The following is an 18,424-nucleotide window of genomic DNA, read 5'->3' on the forward strand; positions in this document are numbered from 1 at the left end:
CACTTACATGCCTACAAACCAACAACCTACCACTGAGATGGGTAAACTTCACTGGCAGTCAGCCACCTTTGAGGAATCAGCTAAGGACTATGTATCTAATTTTGGAAGCATGAGAAGGTGGCTTCCACAAATCGCAGCCAGTAAACCTTGCAGAATTTTGGAGAATATTCTGGAATACATTATTACAAGGAGATGTGTTAAAACTTATAAAAGAAAGTAGTGCTTGCTAAGAGACAGCAAGGGCTTGTGAAAATACTTTGACAGGAATATTAAAGTAATGGCCCCAAGAAACCTATCTGGACTTGGCAAGGTCTCTCATGATCAGAAGTATTTGTGAACCAGAAAGAAAAATGAGGAGTGGGTGCTGACATAATTAGCTGGATTAGAAACTGAATGACTGCTCAAACTCTGAGCACAAATCTTCAGTGCCTAGCAACTGGTCAATGAATAATTTTCTACATGAACGGACCCAACAGCCAGATCCCTCCAGATGTCCTCCAACCATAAAACATAAGGTCTTTAAAGCTTCTCTCATTATGAAACGGTGTGGCTCTCCTTACTCTTCTGAGTCTACATCCTCTTCTTCAGCACGCTCACCCTGTCACGCGATCCCAAATGTTATCATCTACTCTCCCAAAGGTGGGGAGGCATTTTCTCTGCTGAGAATTCAACAGCATCTAATTCAAAGAGCTCTCAGAATAAGAATTCCAGAGACTCATCCATCAAACTCCCATGAGCATTATGTGGTTTTCTTTCTCTGATCTTTTAAGAACTTCTGAACCACTTACACTATTTTCAATTGCCTTAACTACCTCAATCCAAATAAAGCCCAAGAATTCTTCCCCAAACATGCAAGCCATAATTTACCTGCCTTATAAGCAGCAATAAAAAGTCAAATTTAACAAGTTATTTTTCCTTGAAACCTGCTGTTTCAGAAAGGGGGGAATATTTTTAACATTTTAAGTCTCACAATAATTTTTTAAATTGGTTAAGAAAAATGATGATGCTGTGCCATCAGTGTTTCTAAGTCTTGTCAAGTGGTGACAGAGGGTAATGTGCTTTTAGCCATTTAAAAATACTCCTTTTTAGATGCAGACATGATATTTTAAAAACAACAACAACACATGCACATACACGATATCGTACTCTACTATTTTTTTTAAAAAACTGACAGTAATATGTCTTTATTATGGATTAAGCAAGTGTAAGAAATAGTTATTTGTAATCTTAAAACAATGCACTGAAAATAAGTTAATTTCAGAGTTTTATTGTATTGCACTAAAGGAACAGCAGGACGGTTATACAATGTTCTCTCTCATTCAGTTTTGAAAATCTAAAGTACTTGCAAATTCTTAAGAATACCTTTACCACCAGATTAGAACAGTAGGTATAATAACCAATTTCTTATTAAGTGATATCTTACAAATTAAAACACATTTAAAATAGCTTTAAATGCATTCTTCACAAGTAATTCAGCATATGTTTTTATATCATGTTCACTTATGCTTAAGAATTAAAGCAAGTATATCACTCTGATGGAAATATGGGAAATCTCTCATTCATGCAATATACAGGGATAATATTCAAGTTGAAGGGAAAAAAAATCCCACTCTTCTTATTTTGTAATGTGTCCATATATAATCACATACATGATAAATGAGGAAACCCATGAAGCTTCCCACAAGTCGGATATATATTTTCAGTTCATCAGAAGCACCTGATATCTACAGCTAATTTATAATTAGACAGCATTTCAATAAACCAAAATGAGCCCTACAAGTTCCTATATATATAACAAAAGCTTCCAATGGACTAAGGATAGTCAATAATTAATGCAATCATACAAGGGATTATGGCTGTTCCTTAAGGAGTGCAAGTTCATACCTGTCAATACCAGAGGTAATCATTTTATATTAATTTATACGTAATTCCATTTAAATTCTTTATCCGTGTATAACATATGAAAACAGTCTTTCCACAAGCAAAAAATGTGGAAACATTTAAAAAATAAGGAGTCATTTTTTTAAAGTAACTGATCAGATTCCATAGGCTCCTCTTGGAAACAGGACCTTGCCGGATGGAACCCCTTCCTTTGGTGGCTTTTTGCATGCACTTACTGGGCCAGTTCCTCTGTGTGTTGTTCTAAGAGCTCACCAAAACATAGATCATGCTGAAAAGAAGAAAAAGCCTATTAATTCAAACGTTCTGACTAGAAAAACTAAAAACACCAAAAAGCTGAGTCTGCTTCACACAGCAAACCGGTGTATAGTATCACGCCGCCGCAGAAAGTGAAAAGACCAACGACCCACCAGTTCGCAGTATGATCTCAGTGTGCATTTATGGACTTCTGCTTAAGGTAGGACTTGGCTCAGTGCGTGTGCTGTGGTTGTCCCCTATTTCTTTTCCAATTTTAGCAAGTAGAACAGCACAGCTGAAAGCTTAATAGGGGACCAGAGCTTAGAGAAGCAATCCAAACAGTACACTGCTCCGGAGTTGTCTAACAATAGCAGCGAGCATCTCCGGAGGGCTCCCGTCATGCCGGGCCCTCCACCAGATCTTTTATGTACATGACCTCGCTGAGTCCTCCAAGCAGTCCCAGGAGGTGGGTGCCATTATTATCCCCATTTTACAGATGGGAATGGTCAATTAAGAAACCTCCCCATTAGAGAAAGGCTCTAGACAATAGCAACGGGGCTGACTAAGTACACAAAAGAGCAAAATAAATATAACCATTTAATTCAGGGCAATTTTACCAGAATGATGTGGGAAAGGCATGCTTCAAAAGCACGGATCTCTATGTGGAAATACAAAGCAAAGGGTTGTGTAAACTCAATTAACAATTTAAAGCAGAAATGAAATGACCTAGTGCCACCATCTCCTGGTGAACATTTTCCCTCAACTGTACATCTCCGATATTATCATTTATTCAATGATTCATTTCTTCCTTTCAACAAGTATGTCTTTTTTTTTTTTTTTTAATTAAGTAGGCTCCACAGCGAGCATGAAGCCTAACATGGGGCTTGAACTCATGACCCTGAGATCAAGACCTGAGCTGAGATCTAGTCAGACACTTAACCAGCTGAGCCACCCAGGTACCCCTCAACAAATACATCTGAAGTGTCTGCTATATGCCAGCACTGTTCTAGGCATTTGTTAAAAAAACTGAAAAAATGAAAATTAACAGGAAATGAAAATGACACCTGGCATTTCACTTTTCAGAACTTACTATTTTTGTTTCGTAAATGAGCATCTGCAAATGCTCTAAAGTCTATTCATTTTCACAACTATAACCTCTAAAAGCATAAACATACATTTTTCATAAATTTCAGCCTCATACTTCATTGTTTTCCATAATGGAAACTTATATGAAATAAAAAGAAATAAGAATATAAACCTACCATCTAATACTTAGCAAGTTTTCAAGTAAAAAAAGGAGAGGGGAATAGGAAGATGCTAAATGATTACAATTCCATCTTACACAGCCAATTTTCTTCATAGTTTGAAAATCAAGGGGCGCCTGGGTGGCTCAGTCTGTTCGGTAACTGGAGACAGCAGCTGTGTATATGTGTGGCTACCTGCACAGTGCCCAACACACAGAAAGTGCTTTTTCAAAATAAAGAGGGGCGCTGGGTGGCTCAGTTGGTTAAGCGTCTGCCTTTGGCTCGGGTCATGAGGGATCGAGCCCTTCATCGGGCTCCCTCTGCCTGCCGCTCTGCCTACTTGTGCACTCTATCTCTCTGTCAAATAAATAAATAAAAACTTAAAAAAGAAAGAAAGAAAGAAAAGAATCAGGTGGAATGTCCTCTGGTTGAATATATGTTAATAAAACGAGAAGGTATATTTATGTGGCTTAAAGAAATCTAATTCCACACTTGTGTCCTTTTCTCATTTTAATGAGAATCTACAGGACATCTAGGGTGGTGGTTCTCAACCAGGGCTGGGTTTTGCCCCATCTGGCACCATCTAGATACAGTTTTCGTCTTGGTGACCAAAGGAGGTACTGATGGCGTCTAGTGGGTAGAGGCCAGGGACACTGCTCGACACCCCGTAGTGCCCAGGAGAGCCCCCACAACAAAGATTTATCCAGCCCAAAATGTCAATAGTGCTGAGGTTGAGAAACCCTGAACTAGAGGAATGATATCAGTCCATCATGGAATAAAGGGAGAAGAATCAATAACTGCAACATCATATAGGACAGATCCGTTTTTCATTCAGCCCATTCAGGTCAAGCAAGCCAGAAAATAAAGGGTAAGAGCATACAGTTTGTAAAGAATGACAAAAAAATCAAACATCATCTCAAAATAGACAGTGAGGCCAAGCAAAAATTTTTTTGCAAACTCACACTTTTTTGCAATCCTCTCAAGGCCATCACTTTGCCAGGAGAATGAGGATTATCCTTCACTGACTGACTATGTCCGAAAATTTAGGAAGCAGCTCCCCTGCCCAAAATTTTTGCCTCTGATTGCACACCAGCTGGCCGCCTTGACAAGTACCAGTTTATAATCATAGTCAGTGTGCGTGCATTTGGGGCATGCACTGCGCCATTACCAGTCTCCACCATGCAAGACACTGAGTTCTTCTTTAAGTGGATTTTAAGGTGTTAAGACCATAATACCTACAGACTTTTTTGGAAGCAAAAGGAAATCATATATTCATTTTATTTTTAAACTTACCCGTATAGGTAGTAAAAAAATGCTAGAAGATAAAAAGCTAATTTGCACCAGCCTTCTTTCTGACAATAAGCTAAAATGTCTGCATTCATGATGGTTGTAGGGTCATAGAGTCCCGGTCCACTCATCACTGGTCTACTCATATACCTGTAATAAACACAGTCAATTAGCCGTTCCAAATGGAAAGACAACCTTTAAGATGGGAAGGAGGGTTTTCTTCTCCAGTAACATTTGGTGCAATGAGAGGTGGTCCACACAGGAAAGAGTAACTTTAGTTCTAGGGTGGAGTTCTTTCCTCTTATCTTAATTTTAAAACAAGAGCCCCTATAAGAGATCAGGGCAATTAAACAAGTCCTATCTGGTCTCCCCGAAAATTTCATAAACACAAGAAAAAGAAAAATAACTGTAAAAATGAAGTGAGATTTTTCTTCCTTTTAATAACTTTTTAACATAATTTCAGGCTTACAGAAAAGGTGCAAGAAAACGTCACCAAAATATTCCAAATGCTCACATTAATCACACAGCTTTACCCTCTTCTTAGTCTTACCTCCAAATATGCACACATTTTTTTACAAAACAGATGTGATACCATCAGTTACAGATGTGATACCACTTTACACCTAAACACTTCTTAAGTATATTTCCCAAAAGCAATGAGATTTTTAATATTCCTATTAAAAAAAAAAAAAAAAACCCTCTAGGGGCGCCTGGGTGGCTCACTGGGTTAAAGCCTCTGCCTTCGGCTCAGGTCATGACCCCAGAGTCCTGGGATCGAGCCCCGAATCAGGCTCTCTGCTCCGCGGAGATCCTGCTTCCCCCTCTCTCTCTGCCTGCCTCTCCGCCTACCTGTGATCTCTGTCAAATAAATATATAAAATCTTTAAAAAAAAAAAAAAAAGCTCTAACTCTATTATATAGATCAGACATAACTTTTAGTAGTTGTGAAGTGTGAATATATTTTATAAACAACCAAATTTAAAATCATAAACATGGAGAAAGAAGTTAGACACTCTGTACATTTTGAATTATGTGAAGTTCAAAGATGGGCAAAACTTATACAAGTTGACAGAGGTCACTGCTGTCCCAGGGAGGTACAGGGGTAACTGACAGGGATAGGGTGTCAGACTTATGTACACTATTGTATGTAAATTAAAACTCACTTTTTGAAAAACTCCTTTAAAGGGTAACAAAGTAAGCACCATAAATGGTATTGAAACAGTGATTTGTTCATCTGCTAGATTTTTAAAATAAATGCCAACCAATTTTCAGTTTTCATTTAGGTGACTAGCATGCAAGATAACTGTATCAACCATAGTATAATTAAAATATAATTAGGTAAAGGGACGCCTGGGTGGCTCAGTTGGTTAAGCAGCTGCCTTCGGCTCAGGTCATGATCCCGGCGTCCTGGGATCGAGTCCCGCATCGGGCTCCTTACTCATTGGGGAGCCTGCTTCTCCCTCTGCCTCTGCCTGCCATTCTGTCTGCCTGTGCTTGCTCTCTCTCCCTCTCTCTCTCTCTGACAAATAAATAAATAAAATCTTTAAAAATATATATATATATATAATTAGGTAAAGTATTAGAAATATATCTAAATATTACCTCCAAATATGATATGCCAAGAGGGGCATATTGAGACCCAGCGTAAGCCACTCTGCTGCACAAAGAAACATGACACAGAAGAAAGCGTGGATGAGGTACTCTGGGAGTACAAGCTGGAAGAAAAATACAAGCCAGTTATCAAAATGCCTTGGCAGTATGTCAAATGCTAACTTGAAAGCAGGTGGCAACCAAGTGTTCATAATGAAAAAAAATTCACTGCTTTCTAAGAATCAGGCCCAAAAGATGGTACTGAGGTCTGTTTCCATATTTAACTTTTTACCAAAAGCAGAATCACAAGCAAACTGTCCAGATGATATGGCTTACCCTAAAAGAATAAATAGAACCTAAAATTTAAAACTCATATTCTTACAGTAACAGGTTAATTTACACAAAGTTACTACCCAGACAGTTCAGTTATTTGCTGATCACTTGGAATACTTTTTCTTTCCACCATTCAGTAATGATAAAAATACAAAAAGGAGGTATCTGGTCACATGCAACATGATAAAAAAAATCCACAAAACAAAACTCCCTTTCAGAATATTTTACACATTAGTGTTTTAAAGCTTTTAACAGAAACCAGGAATGCTACATAAACAATATTTAGCAAACCACATCACATTATCACAAAAGTAATTTTTCAATGGAAAGCCAAAAGCCAATAATCTCAGCACAGTCGGGGGGGAAAGAATACTAATATACACAGATGCAAACAATGTGCATTCTGCAATGTAGGAGGGAAAAGACAGTTCTGAACCATAAAATTGAAATTTTCCCGGTTCCTGAGCTCCAATTCTAACATGGCTTCCTGCTTCTTTAAACCTGCTTTCCAGTGGACATCTACAGACACAGCAGACCAGGAGACACTCAGAACTCAAAAACAAAATGATTTTTTTTTTATTGTAGGTGGTACTAAATGAGAAAAATTAATTCAAGCAAAATGCCTTTTATAATATGACCAAAAATTCATGCTTTATTTTTAATAAATCTTTTTCATCCTAAAGACTTCATTCAGCCTAATGACTCTGTTAAATGAAAGTCCCAAACTTTTCATTGCAAGTTTAAGCTAAATAACTTCCTGCAAGTCACAGACACAGAGCCAGCTTCTCAAATGACTGTATCATACCAAAGTAAAATTATATGAATCCTCAACATCATCAGATCATTCCTGAGAGGAAACCGTTGCTGTATAATTACAATTGTACTACATATTCAAGCCCACTTTATAATACTCCCAAGTCACTTTTTCCATTTCAAAGCTGTAAAGCAAAGTTTTTTAATGAATAATATTTTAAATGAAATTCCAGTAAAACCAACTAATCTATATTACTAACCAGGTATCTTCTACAAACTTAAGCAATATAATAACAAAAGATAAACTCCGCATATGTATATAAACTTGTAAATAATACGAACCATTAAGCCACCATGTAATTAAATCAAAATCAAACATCTGCAAGAAAACAAGAAAATGTCCACAGGAAGTCTTTGAAACACAAGAACTACAACCAGGATAAACCAAGAAAAATAAATATTGTAGTAGGAGTTCCACTAGAGCTGTTTATAATGCTAGTTTAAATTACAGGAGTTTTCTTTATAATATAATAAGTCTATCTCAACTCTCCAAAGCCAAGTGATAGCTAATACAAATCATCATTCAAGTTTTCATCCTACACTTCCAGACTGAGATATGGGGAGAAAATTATTTTGAATGCACAATACCTATGGCTCTTAAACAATATACTTTAATAAGAGTGAGAATACGGATAATCTGCAACTCTTCCAGTTCTAATATGAAACACATGCCACACTCCTTTCTCCTCAAAAACATCCAGAAACTTTTATAATGCATCTCTTATAAAAACCAGTCCACTCCAATCATTCTTTAATGGTGAAATTTCCCCGTAAGTGGCACAAAAATTGTTCCATTTAGGAACCAATGTTTACCCAAAAGCTAGTACCCAAAAAAATTCCTCATGCAAATATGGCTGAAATGATAGTACTTAAATGCAAATCATAATATTCTCTAGTTAAGGCTCACATTTTTAAAAATAATATTTGTCTTCCCCCATACTTTGGCAGAATTGTCAAAACAAATTTTAAATAGGGAAAACTGTCAGATGCACCGCTAGTAAGCCAATTATCGGCACCCTATCCAAACACTAACTTGTGCTGTTGCAAAAACTTCCTTCTAATCTATGTAGCATTAGGAGGTCCTAAGCACATGTATTTTTTTAAGTGAGAATTTCCTTCCATGAAGGAGAGTCAGAAATCACACATATGTAAAAATTAAATTAGTCCCTCTTAAACTTACCGTAAATTAGGGAAATACCAAAGCATGAGTGTAAAAATCCAGTTGTCTGGGTTCAAATGCTGGTTCTACCTTAGCTGTGTGACCCTGCTGGTATAGTGCTTCAACCCTGCTAAGCCACAGCCTATCCTCCTATTCAAGAGAATGGCAATACACCTACCCTTTAGGCTGATCATGAGCACTGAATGAAAAAGCTCAAGGAAAGCACAGCGCCTGTTGCCTAGGAAAGCCCTCATCTGATTTTAGCTCTTATCATCCTCATCATCGTTTGGTTATTTTAAGTAATGAGAAGCCAAAGAAGACAGAATACTATTAATGAACAAATGTCAAAAAAAGAAATTTTGGTTCCTTATTCTCTTGGTAACAATCAGTTTCAACAGTAGGTTAAGACACTTTACAATCAACCTTATTACTTTCCAATGAGAAAGCAGATTCTTCACCTATTTTATTTCGTAAGAACAGAGAAACAGCTAGTAAGTTAACACTTTTAATTGTCATCAAGACATCAAGTCTTACTGTAGTGGTTCTCTAGAGACAAACTAAAAATCCATCGCATCACTCCTATTTATAGAGGAAACAATGATAAAGTAGCACACTCACTTTAAAGACCCCTTTCTAAATAAGATCCCTTTGGTGTGCTAGTGTCTTATAGTTTTACACAACTAAAGCCTACACAAGTTCTCATCTTAAGTAGTTTTTAAGATAAATTATTATATTCTATTTCTTGGAGACATACCCACAGTCTTCTTACAAACAACCTTTCAGCTTCCGACCAATTAGGCAAAATCAAACCTACAGGTTAAAGGAGAATCTTCCTAACTGAATAAACTGAAGCCAAAAATATATATAAATCCCTAAGCACAATGGAGCCATGTTATAACGAAATCCATCAGAGCTCAGAATTTAGTGTAAGACAAATCTGGCTTAGAAATTTAGAATGGATCTATATTAGAAATAACTATGTAGACATTTGTAGACCAACTATTATCCACAAAATTCTGGCAGCGTGAGTCCAAAGGTCAGCACGACTGATTCCAGAGCCTAAGGAAAGAGCTATCCACCTAAAAGGTTCTGAATAAACATCACTGAAAGAGTGAATAATTAATTCCAGAATAGACATAACGAAAGATAAAAGCAGACATGGTACTGAAGACTCCACTTTGGGACTATCTCCCAATAAGTCACAACAGAAAAACCATCTTACCATCTATTAAAGTCATTTTCTGTTAATCAACTTTCAAACACTGCACCAAATAATTTAATATAAAAGTGCCTATGGCTATAACATTTTTAAAGATGCATAAGCATTTAACAGCTTTCCCTACTTGACTGGGCCAGCAAGCAAACATTTGCATAAAATGCAGAATTTCATGAAATCATAATCCTCAACAGGCATATGAACAAGCACACCAAACAGAACATTTTACAAATACAAATGCCCTAACCCTCCCCATGAAATGAATGTAGCATTAAAACATTAAACTAAAAAGCAGTACACACCTTTAATGCAATTTTGACTCTTTTAATCTTTTTGACCTTTTCAACTGTCTTTGGCCGACAATGTAAAAAGCAGATTGGAAGAATGTTAGTATGACAGCTGACAAGATCACTGGCAGATTAATAATAGTCAGAACAGTCAAGCAGGAGAAAGAGTATTTTTGTAAATCCTGCCTACTTCAAAAAGAACAAATATGTCATGCCACTGACTATATTGGCCATTTTCAAATTATATTAAGAGCAAAAACAGTTTAAAAATCTAAAGAAAAATCCTATATTATAACTTACAGGATTCAGGGTATTACACTGGTCTATAGGATTCTTGTAATCAGTCTTCAGTTCATCAAAAGCTATAATCTAAAATAAAATTAAAGTTAGTTAGGACCTTTAATAAAAAGCAGCAACAAACCTGCCTCATCATCAAATGATAATTGAATAAAGTTAATAAAACAAAAGCAAAAGTATATCAATACTACATGTACCAATTTACAGTAAATTCACCATGTCCTAATAAATAACTAATACCATTTAAATGATCTGGTATCACTGTGATAAATATCTTCAATTTTCAATTTTTCAGTGACTCTATTCAAATTATTTTCTCTTCTTAAAATGACCTTTTCTATCAAAACTCGTCATCCTAGGGGGCCCTGGTTGGCTCAGTGGGTTAAAGCCTCTGCCTCCGGCTCAGGTCATAATCTCAGGGTCCTGGGCTCTCTGCTCCGCGGGGAGCCTGCTTCCTCCTCTCTCTCTCTCTGCCTGCCTCTCTGCCTATTTGTGATCTCTGTCAAATAAATAAATAAAATCTTAAAAAAAAAATTCGTAATCTAAAAACCCTCTTCCTACATCAGCTCCACTCTGCAGGTTTCCCTGACTCCCTGGGGCAGAAATAATTGCATACATGTCTAACAGCCCCAGAGCACAGGGCTTTATGATACTACCAATATGGCATTTCTTCCAGTGGAGTATCTGTGTACAGGTTTGTGTGCCCCTTGGGGTGAAGTTTGTTTTTTTTTTTTTTTAAAGATTTTATTTATTTATTTGACAGACAGAGATCACAAGTAGGCAGAGAAGCAGGCAGAGAGAGAGAGGAGGAAGCAGGCTCCTGCTGAGCAGAGAGCCCGACACGGGGCTCATCCCACAACCCCAGGATCACGACCTGAGCCGAAGGCAGAGGCTTTAACCCACTGAGCCACCCAGGGGCCCCCTGGTGAAGTATTTTTAATCATTTGTGCATGCCCCACCCACATCAGAGCTCAGTGGGACACTAGAGATGGACTCACATGCTTCAGTTTGTTCCCACTGTGCCCAAATACATACATTTCAAAGTCCTGCTTCAATAGGGAATAACAAGAAATGGCCTCAGAATAGAGGAATACCAGGCCTGGACTGCCACACAGAGTAGCGCAATTTCTGCATGGGAAAGAAGGCCAGGATGGAAGCTCAAAGCCAGCCCGAGCTCCTGCTGCCAAGCACCCTGGCATCGGCCCTACATCAGGCTCTGCACGGAGAAGCTTGTCTGCGTGGGCAGGAGGATTTTCCTAATTCTTCTGCCCCAAGAGGCATCTTGTTCTAATGCACCTAATGGCATCATAGAAGCAAGAGCTGCCCCATTCAAGGCCATGATAAAAGTCATCCATCTAACCTCCTTCTGGGTCCTATGCACATCTCCTGCACTTGAGGATGATTTCCCGAGGTCACCAAACTAAAGACTGAAGAAGGATAACCCAGGTAAGACCAACTTCTCACAGTAAGAGGAGTCAAACAGTTATAAATGTGGTAACGGGAGAGAGATCTCATCCACTTATGAAAAATATGAAAAGATTGTTTCTGTCTACACTCTGGAGAAATGTGGCTGTAAAACAGGGTCACTTAATGCACAACTTCAAAGTCAAAATGTATTAAAAATCAAAATAAGGGCAACACACCACTTTGTGGTACTTGGTCAGATGTCAAAATAAGAAGCCATAGGCACCAAGTTTATAGGAGAATTATTTTAGTTGCTGTCACTGGTCATGAAGGAGATAGAGAACTCAGTCTGCCTTTCCACTTGTGAATTAGGAATAGTATCTTCGTGTGTGAGGTTGTGTTACTCAATATTACTAGTAATCAATGGAGTTCCATATTCCTAGCTTTTACTATGCTGGTTTATTTACCTGTTAAAGTTCTTCACTTCATAAAAAGATGTTGTTGTTTTTTAATTTCTAGAATTTTACAAAATGAACCAACCTGACCAAATAAAAATTCTAACTAAAATAGGAATAGAAAAACATAATTAGACATCAAGATGTAAACTCCATGACAATTTTGCTGTACTGGTTGCTATGTCCCTAGCCGGGGCACATACTCAAATGTTCAATCAATATCTATTGAAGGAGGGGCGCCTGGGTGGCTCAGTGGGTTAAGCCGCTGCCTTCGGCTCGGGTCATGGTCTCAGGGTCCTGGGATCGAGCCCCACATCGGGCTCTCTGCTCAGCAGGGAGCCTGCTTCCTCCTCTCTCTCTGCCTGCCTCTCTGCCTGCTTGTGATCTCTGTCTGTCAAATAAATAAATAAAATCTTTAAAAAAGAAAAAATAAATAAATGTACAACTAGAAGATACTAATTTCTGATTACTTACGGATATTATTAACCAAATACCTGACATTTGCTGTGTGATATATCCCCAATGCATCTTAGTAATAAAGTTCAAAGTAAGGACTCTCATCGCAAATAAAATTACTTGCCTATAGTAAGATCCAATTTAATAGCAGAATATAAATCTAATGTTTTAAAACTAACTCTTTTGACTAGACATTTTCTTCAGGTGACCTCAAGGGATCTTTTAACAGGTATGTTACTATATAAGCTTCCGTTTGAGCACTATAAGCTGGACTTTTCAACTCTTCTGTAAAGATTAACCTACTGGTTTTCGTTATCTTTAGTGACTGTGCATCTGGACAAAGATATTCACAAAAGTCCCACAGAAGTGTTAAGGCAGAACAGATATATACCTAAAGATAACAAACTATGCAATTCAGAATACCTTCAAATTTGATGCATGTCTTTAGGGAATGACTTCTGTTCAAACAAACCTATGCTCTTACGTCTACTCTCCACAGAGTATCAACCACATGAACTAGGAGTAAACTGACAGATGTAACCATTAGCACAAAAAAAATCCTCCATACAATGATTAATGTAAACAGGATTCTTTGAATTTCTATTTGAAATTTCCAAAATGAGTTTTCTGATACTTAAATGACCTAAGAAAATAAACTGAAGGTTATGTAGTTAATAGAAAAATCAAAATTATATACTTTAGAGTTTTCAATCTGTTCCCAAAGGATGCATAATCATCTGAACTATGAAGAAATCCCTAAGGATAAAAGCTCTCAATCTGTGGAGTATAAATGAATTTTTAAAAATTCTATAATAGGACTTAAAATTATCAGAAACACTCTCATTTCAACACTGAAACTAAGTTACCCACTTTTAAAATTTATTTTTTATTATTTTTTTAAGATTTTATTTATTTGAGAGGGAGGGAAGGGGACGGAGAGAGAATAAGCGGGGTGAGGGGCAGAGGGAGAAGCAGACTCCCTGCTGAGCAGGGACCTCCACACAGGGCTCGATTCCAAGATCCTGGGATCATGACCTGAACCAAGGGCAGATGCTTAACTGACTGAGCCACCCAGGGGCCCCAAATTACCCTTTTTTTTTTTTTTGCAGTTCAGATTTTCCTTAATCCAAACAAACAGGTTCAAAATGTAAACAAAGCCATCCACAGCTTTCTGGCTTAGAATCCTCATGTCTCAAAAAGACAAAGAGTACCCATCAAGCAGGAAATGACTTAAATTCACATCTACAAATGGAAGGGAGCCACACATTTCAATTCCACCACAGGCTTACTAAAGTGGAGCTAGTTTGCATTCCAAATTATCTTTATTTATTGTTCTTCCACCAAAGAGCCTAAACTGCTCTTAATTTATTGGTTCCTACTCACAAGCGTTTTGAGGGAGCAGTTACTGAACAGCTTACCTAAGCATTCCCCACTATACTGCAGTTAGGTTCTAAAATAACTGCAAACACAATCACACTCTTTATCTAAAGAGAATAATTTATGGTTATCATTCTACATTTGAATTTTTTTTTTTAACACAAGACACTGCTGCCATTTAAATCATTCCGCCAGGCTATGTTCCCTAAGAAATCCTTGTTATTGGCATGATGAAACCTGACTTAAAATGTACATGAATGAACATGTACAATCAAAAGACTGGGGCCCCTGGTGGCTCCGTGGGTTAAGCCTCTGCCTTGAGCTCAGGTCATGAGCTCAGGTCATGATCTCGGGGTCCCGGGATCGAGCCCCGCATCGGGCTTTCTGCTCAGCGGGGAGCCTGCTTCCTCCTCTCTCTCTCTGCCTGCCTCTCTGCCTACTTGTGATCTCTGTCTGTCAAATAGATAAAATCTTTAAAAAAAAAAAAAATCATTCAAAAGACTAATATTCCAGAAGCCACTAAAAGAATATGAGGAGGGCGAAGCAAATATAAGATACATTTTTAATGAATGCTGACTTCCAGAAGGCTGCTTCTAATTTTGTGCTATAGAAACAAGAATCCTTAAAAATCTGTTGTAGAACTGTCACGAGGAACTTACTTGTTCCTTACAGAAACCAGTAAGGATGTGCTTCTAACCTGCAGCAAGATGTGAGTAAAAAGAAAGAAAAGAGAAAACAAAAAACTGCCCTGGGGAAGTTTAAGATTTGTGAGCATTTTCGAAATCAAATTAAAACTACCTCTACTGAACCCAGCTACCCTGAAGACGGGCGGCTAGGAAGAGTGTCTCTCAAGAAACTCTGGCGGTCAAAGTATGATTTAGGGGAAAAGTTCGGAGACGCAGTCACCAAAGTGATGAATCCAATCTGCATCAAAGTTCACAAGGGAACAGAATCCGGAAAAGGGGGCGTTCTACTCAAAGAGCGCCCAACAAGTGCTGAAAACAGAGTTGGAAATTCCTCTAAAGTAGGCTATCCGATCTCATCTGGGCCACACTCTGGCAGAAACCCGGAAAGAAAGACAATGTGACTAAATAACAGTAACCGGAAAACTTCTTCCCGCTAAGCACGCAGCATGCCTCCGTGCGCCCTTGACATCCTCCCCGGGGATGCCGCGCCTGGGGCCGGCTAAGGTCCGCGCGGGAGAAGCGCTGTCCCGCAAGGGCCCCCGCAGGACCGCGGCCGCCCCACCCATCCAGGGAGGAGTAAGCGGCGCGCGCGGCCTGCGAGGGGACACAGCGGGCGCATCCATCGGGCCACCGCAGCCTGGACCCGCACCCCCCGGACCTGCAGCCCCCGGCTCGCAGAAGGAGTGCTCATAGAGCCCTCACCGCGCGGCCTGCCTCGCTTCGGCCCCGTCGCCCGGCGTGCGCACCTCGGCGGGCCGTCGCCGCCCGGACCGCCGACCCGGGGCGAGAAGAGGCTGCGCCGCCTCCTCGCCCTTCTTCCCCCGGCCCCGGCTACTCACGTGCCAGATGGCGAAGAAGATAAGCGCGGCGGTGAGCAGCAGCGCCAGCATATAGCAGAAGGCCGCGAACGTGAACGCCATGGCCGGGAAGGAGGAGCAGGGAGCAGCGCCGGTGCCAGCGGAGAAAGGCAGCGCAGGGCCCTCTGGGTAAAACCATTCACTTCCCCCGGCCGCAGCCACGACCGCCGCTGCCGCCGCTGCCGCCGCCACGGCGCCCGCCCTCCCTGCGCGCCTGCGCACCAGCTGAGGTGCGCCTGCGCCCTCTGTTGGCCAAAGCCTGCGATGCACTTACATTGTCCGCGCCCCTGACTGATTTTTCTTTCCTCTCCTCGTTTATTCTTTGAACAAACATTTATTGAATGAGTGCCTAGTATGTTTCAGGCGCCGTGCTTCTCCTTTGAGATACAAAGATGAGAAACATAGTTCTTGCGCTTAGTATAGTGCCTATAGAACTTAGTATAGTGCCGGAAACGAACGCTTAAATAAATCTTTATGGTATTACAACCCTGTTAACTCAAGTCTGCGGCTCGTGATGAAAGGTCAGAGAAGGGCATCCATCCCGTTCTGCAGCGTTCAGAGCAGGATTCCTGGAGTATCCGTTTCTTAAGCTGAGGCTTATGGGATGAGTAGAAGTCCAGGCAAAGAGAAGGCAGAACCAGAACTCCTAAGAGAGGGTTCAGCTTGACCAGAGAGAGAGAGAGAAAGAGAGAAGGAGGAAGGAATGAAGGAAGGAAAAGAAAGGAAGGGGGGTTGAGGAAAGGAAAGGAGGAAGAAAGGAGAGATGGAGGGAGGAAAGAAAGAAAAAGAAAGAAAGGAAAGAGGAGGAAGGAAGGGGAAAAGAGAGGGAGGGAAGGAAGGCAGTAAAGGAGGACGAAAGAAAGATCTGTCTCAGGTGAATCCACCAGCAGTTCTAAATTAGTGGAACCTAGCAAAAAACAGTGTTGAGAGTTAGGGGTTAGCTAGGGTTAGCTCAGAGAGGGCCTTATAAGCTTGGTTTTGTTCTTACACGGTTGTGACCCACGAAATTGATTCACCACCTGCTAACTGATCTCTACTGATGGAAGTGGAAATCATTGAAGGCATTTAAGCAAGAGAGGGACATATTAGATTTGTATTAAATTCATTCACCCTAGCAAATTGTATAGAGATAGGTTTAGAAGTGGAGTTCATCCAGTGCTGTCTAACAAAACTGGCACCAATAGTGGAAATTTTCTTTTTCTGCACTGCTCAATACAGTAGCCACTAGCCACATGTGGCTACTGAGCCCTCACAATGTGGCTAGTATGATTATGGAATTCAACTTTAAATTTTACTTATTTCCATTAATTAAAATATAAGTAGTCACATGTAGATAGTGGCTACTGTCTTAGATAGTAGCTCTATACTACCAGGATTATATGGCACCTGCGTGCACATCACGAAGGTATTCTCTCCAGATAAACAAAGGTCCACACTAGGGCACAGGAATGCAGGATGTTTGTGCAGTATACAAACTGCCCAACTGTGCACCACAGTCCTGATTAGAGGAGTGCGAGAGCAGCAGAAAGGAGTGCACAGCAATGGTCCCAGAAGAAGCTGCTGTGGCTCTGGCGAAAGCAACAGAAACCAGGAGAGAAAAGAAAGATAGATTTGATAGCATCTGAGAGTTAAGCTCAGCAGGATAGATGGGATGCAGTGGTGAGAGAAAGGAAGGCCTCGATGAAGGTGTTCGGTACTACAGCAAAATACAACATTGGGCAATATTTGTCCAAGAGAGTTCATCATCTAATGAGGGGTAGATGCAGTTTCCTGGTGTCAGGGAAGTTCGGGGGCCGGGTGGGGGGGCGTGGGGATTGTCTAAGCCAGACTATGAGATCCAGCCTGGTTCTTATACATAAATTCTGTCTACACTTTGGGAAGTGATGGTTCATCACTAAGAACCTCCAGGTCCTCCTACCTTTTAGCAACAAATTATTCTCTTGATTTACTTGAAATATATCTTTCCCTTACCTGGTAACTATGTCCAGCACCTTACTACACAAAATGGAACTGCCCCCCAAGAACAAATCCTTGGCTCTAGAAGGGACGTCCCAAGTTTCACCCAAGGAGATGGAGAGACTTGGCAAAAGAAATTTCATCTGTCCCAACCCCCATAAGTGCTGTTATATAAAATCCAAGCCCCTCCACTCCACTCAAGGGTAACAATTTAGGTATTTCAGTGAGGGTTTACTGAGCACCCATTCTGTATTATGTGGAATGCCAATTCCCTCAGTAGCTGGGGCAGTTCGAAGTCCTTTCCCATTTTACCAGAACAAGCAGGTAAATTGTGGACTTGCATAGTCTAGTAGAGGAGCCATTTAGTCACAGGGCTATTTAAATTTAAATTGATAAAATTAAATAAAATGAAAAATTCAGTTCCTCAGCTATGCTAACCATACTTCAAATGCTCACTAGCCTCGTGTAGCTGGTGGCTACGATGGTGAACACTGTAGATTTAGAATATTTCCATCACCACAGAAAGTGTTGTTCACACTGCTTTAGACAATATTACACAGCGGTGATTGGTTAGAGAATACACCCATTTTAATGAGGACAAAGAGCTAATGAGATCAACCAACTATAGATGAGGCAGTCAGTGAGGAAGATAATGGGTTTACTTGACATTTTAGAGAACCATTACAAGTAGCAAGTAATCGATACCATCCTCATTCAATCAATTCTCAGCATTCTTCATAAGTTGCATTAACCCTTTTACCTCGTGGGAGTAATTTTGTAGTATATACTGAATTAAGTTCCTGATTCTACTTGTATCTAGGACTGGAGCTGGATGATATGGCAAAGAAATATTAATCTTATGTTCTCTCTCT

At 39.8% G+C, this 18,424-nt stretch overlaps 1 protein-coding gene across 1 annotated transcript; it reads right to left on the reverse strand.

Annotated features, from left to right (window-relative positions):
- Nucleotides 1–1,247: 1,247 nt before the first annotated feature.
- CNIH1 (cornichon family AMPA receptor auxiliary protein 1) lies at nucleotides 1,248–15,784 on the reverse strand. The gene is made up of 5 exons (XM_047737358.1): nucleotides 15,579–15,784; nucleotides 10,365–10,433; nucleotides 6,269–6,381; nucleotides 4,674–4,817; nucleotides 1,248–2,170 (listed from the first exon to the last, which is right to left on the reverse strand). The coding sequence occupies exons 1-5, from the start codon at nucleotides 15,657–15,659 to the stop codon at nucleotides 2,143–2,145; spliced, it is 435 nt and encodes a 144-aa protein (XP_047593314.1). The 5' UTR covers nucleotides 15,660–15,784; the 3' UTR covers nucleotides 1,248–2,142.
- Nucleotides 15,785–18,424: the final 2,640 nt, after the last annotated feature.

This window comes from Lutra lutra, chromosome 7 (assembly GCF_902655055.1).
Source record: "Lutra lutra chromosome 7, mLutLut1.2, whole genome shotgun sequence".
NCBI lineage: Eukaryota > Metazoa > Chordata > Mammalia > Carnivora > Mustelidae > Lutra > Lutra lutra.

Coding starts and splice junctions, on each gene's coding strand:
- CNIH1 (XM_047737358.1), bottom strand. CDS start 15,659: ATGGCGTTCACGTTCGCGGCCTTCTGCTATATGCTGGCGCTGCTGCTC. Junction 6,382..10,364: donor AGTGTAATACCCTGAATCCT/GTAAGTTATAAT, acceptor TTTTTCTTCCAG/CTTGTACTCCCAGAGTACCT. Junction 4,818..6,268: donor TTGGCATATCATATTTGGAG/GTAATATTTAGA, acceptor TGTTTATTACAG/GTATATGAGTAGACCAGTGA.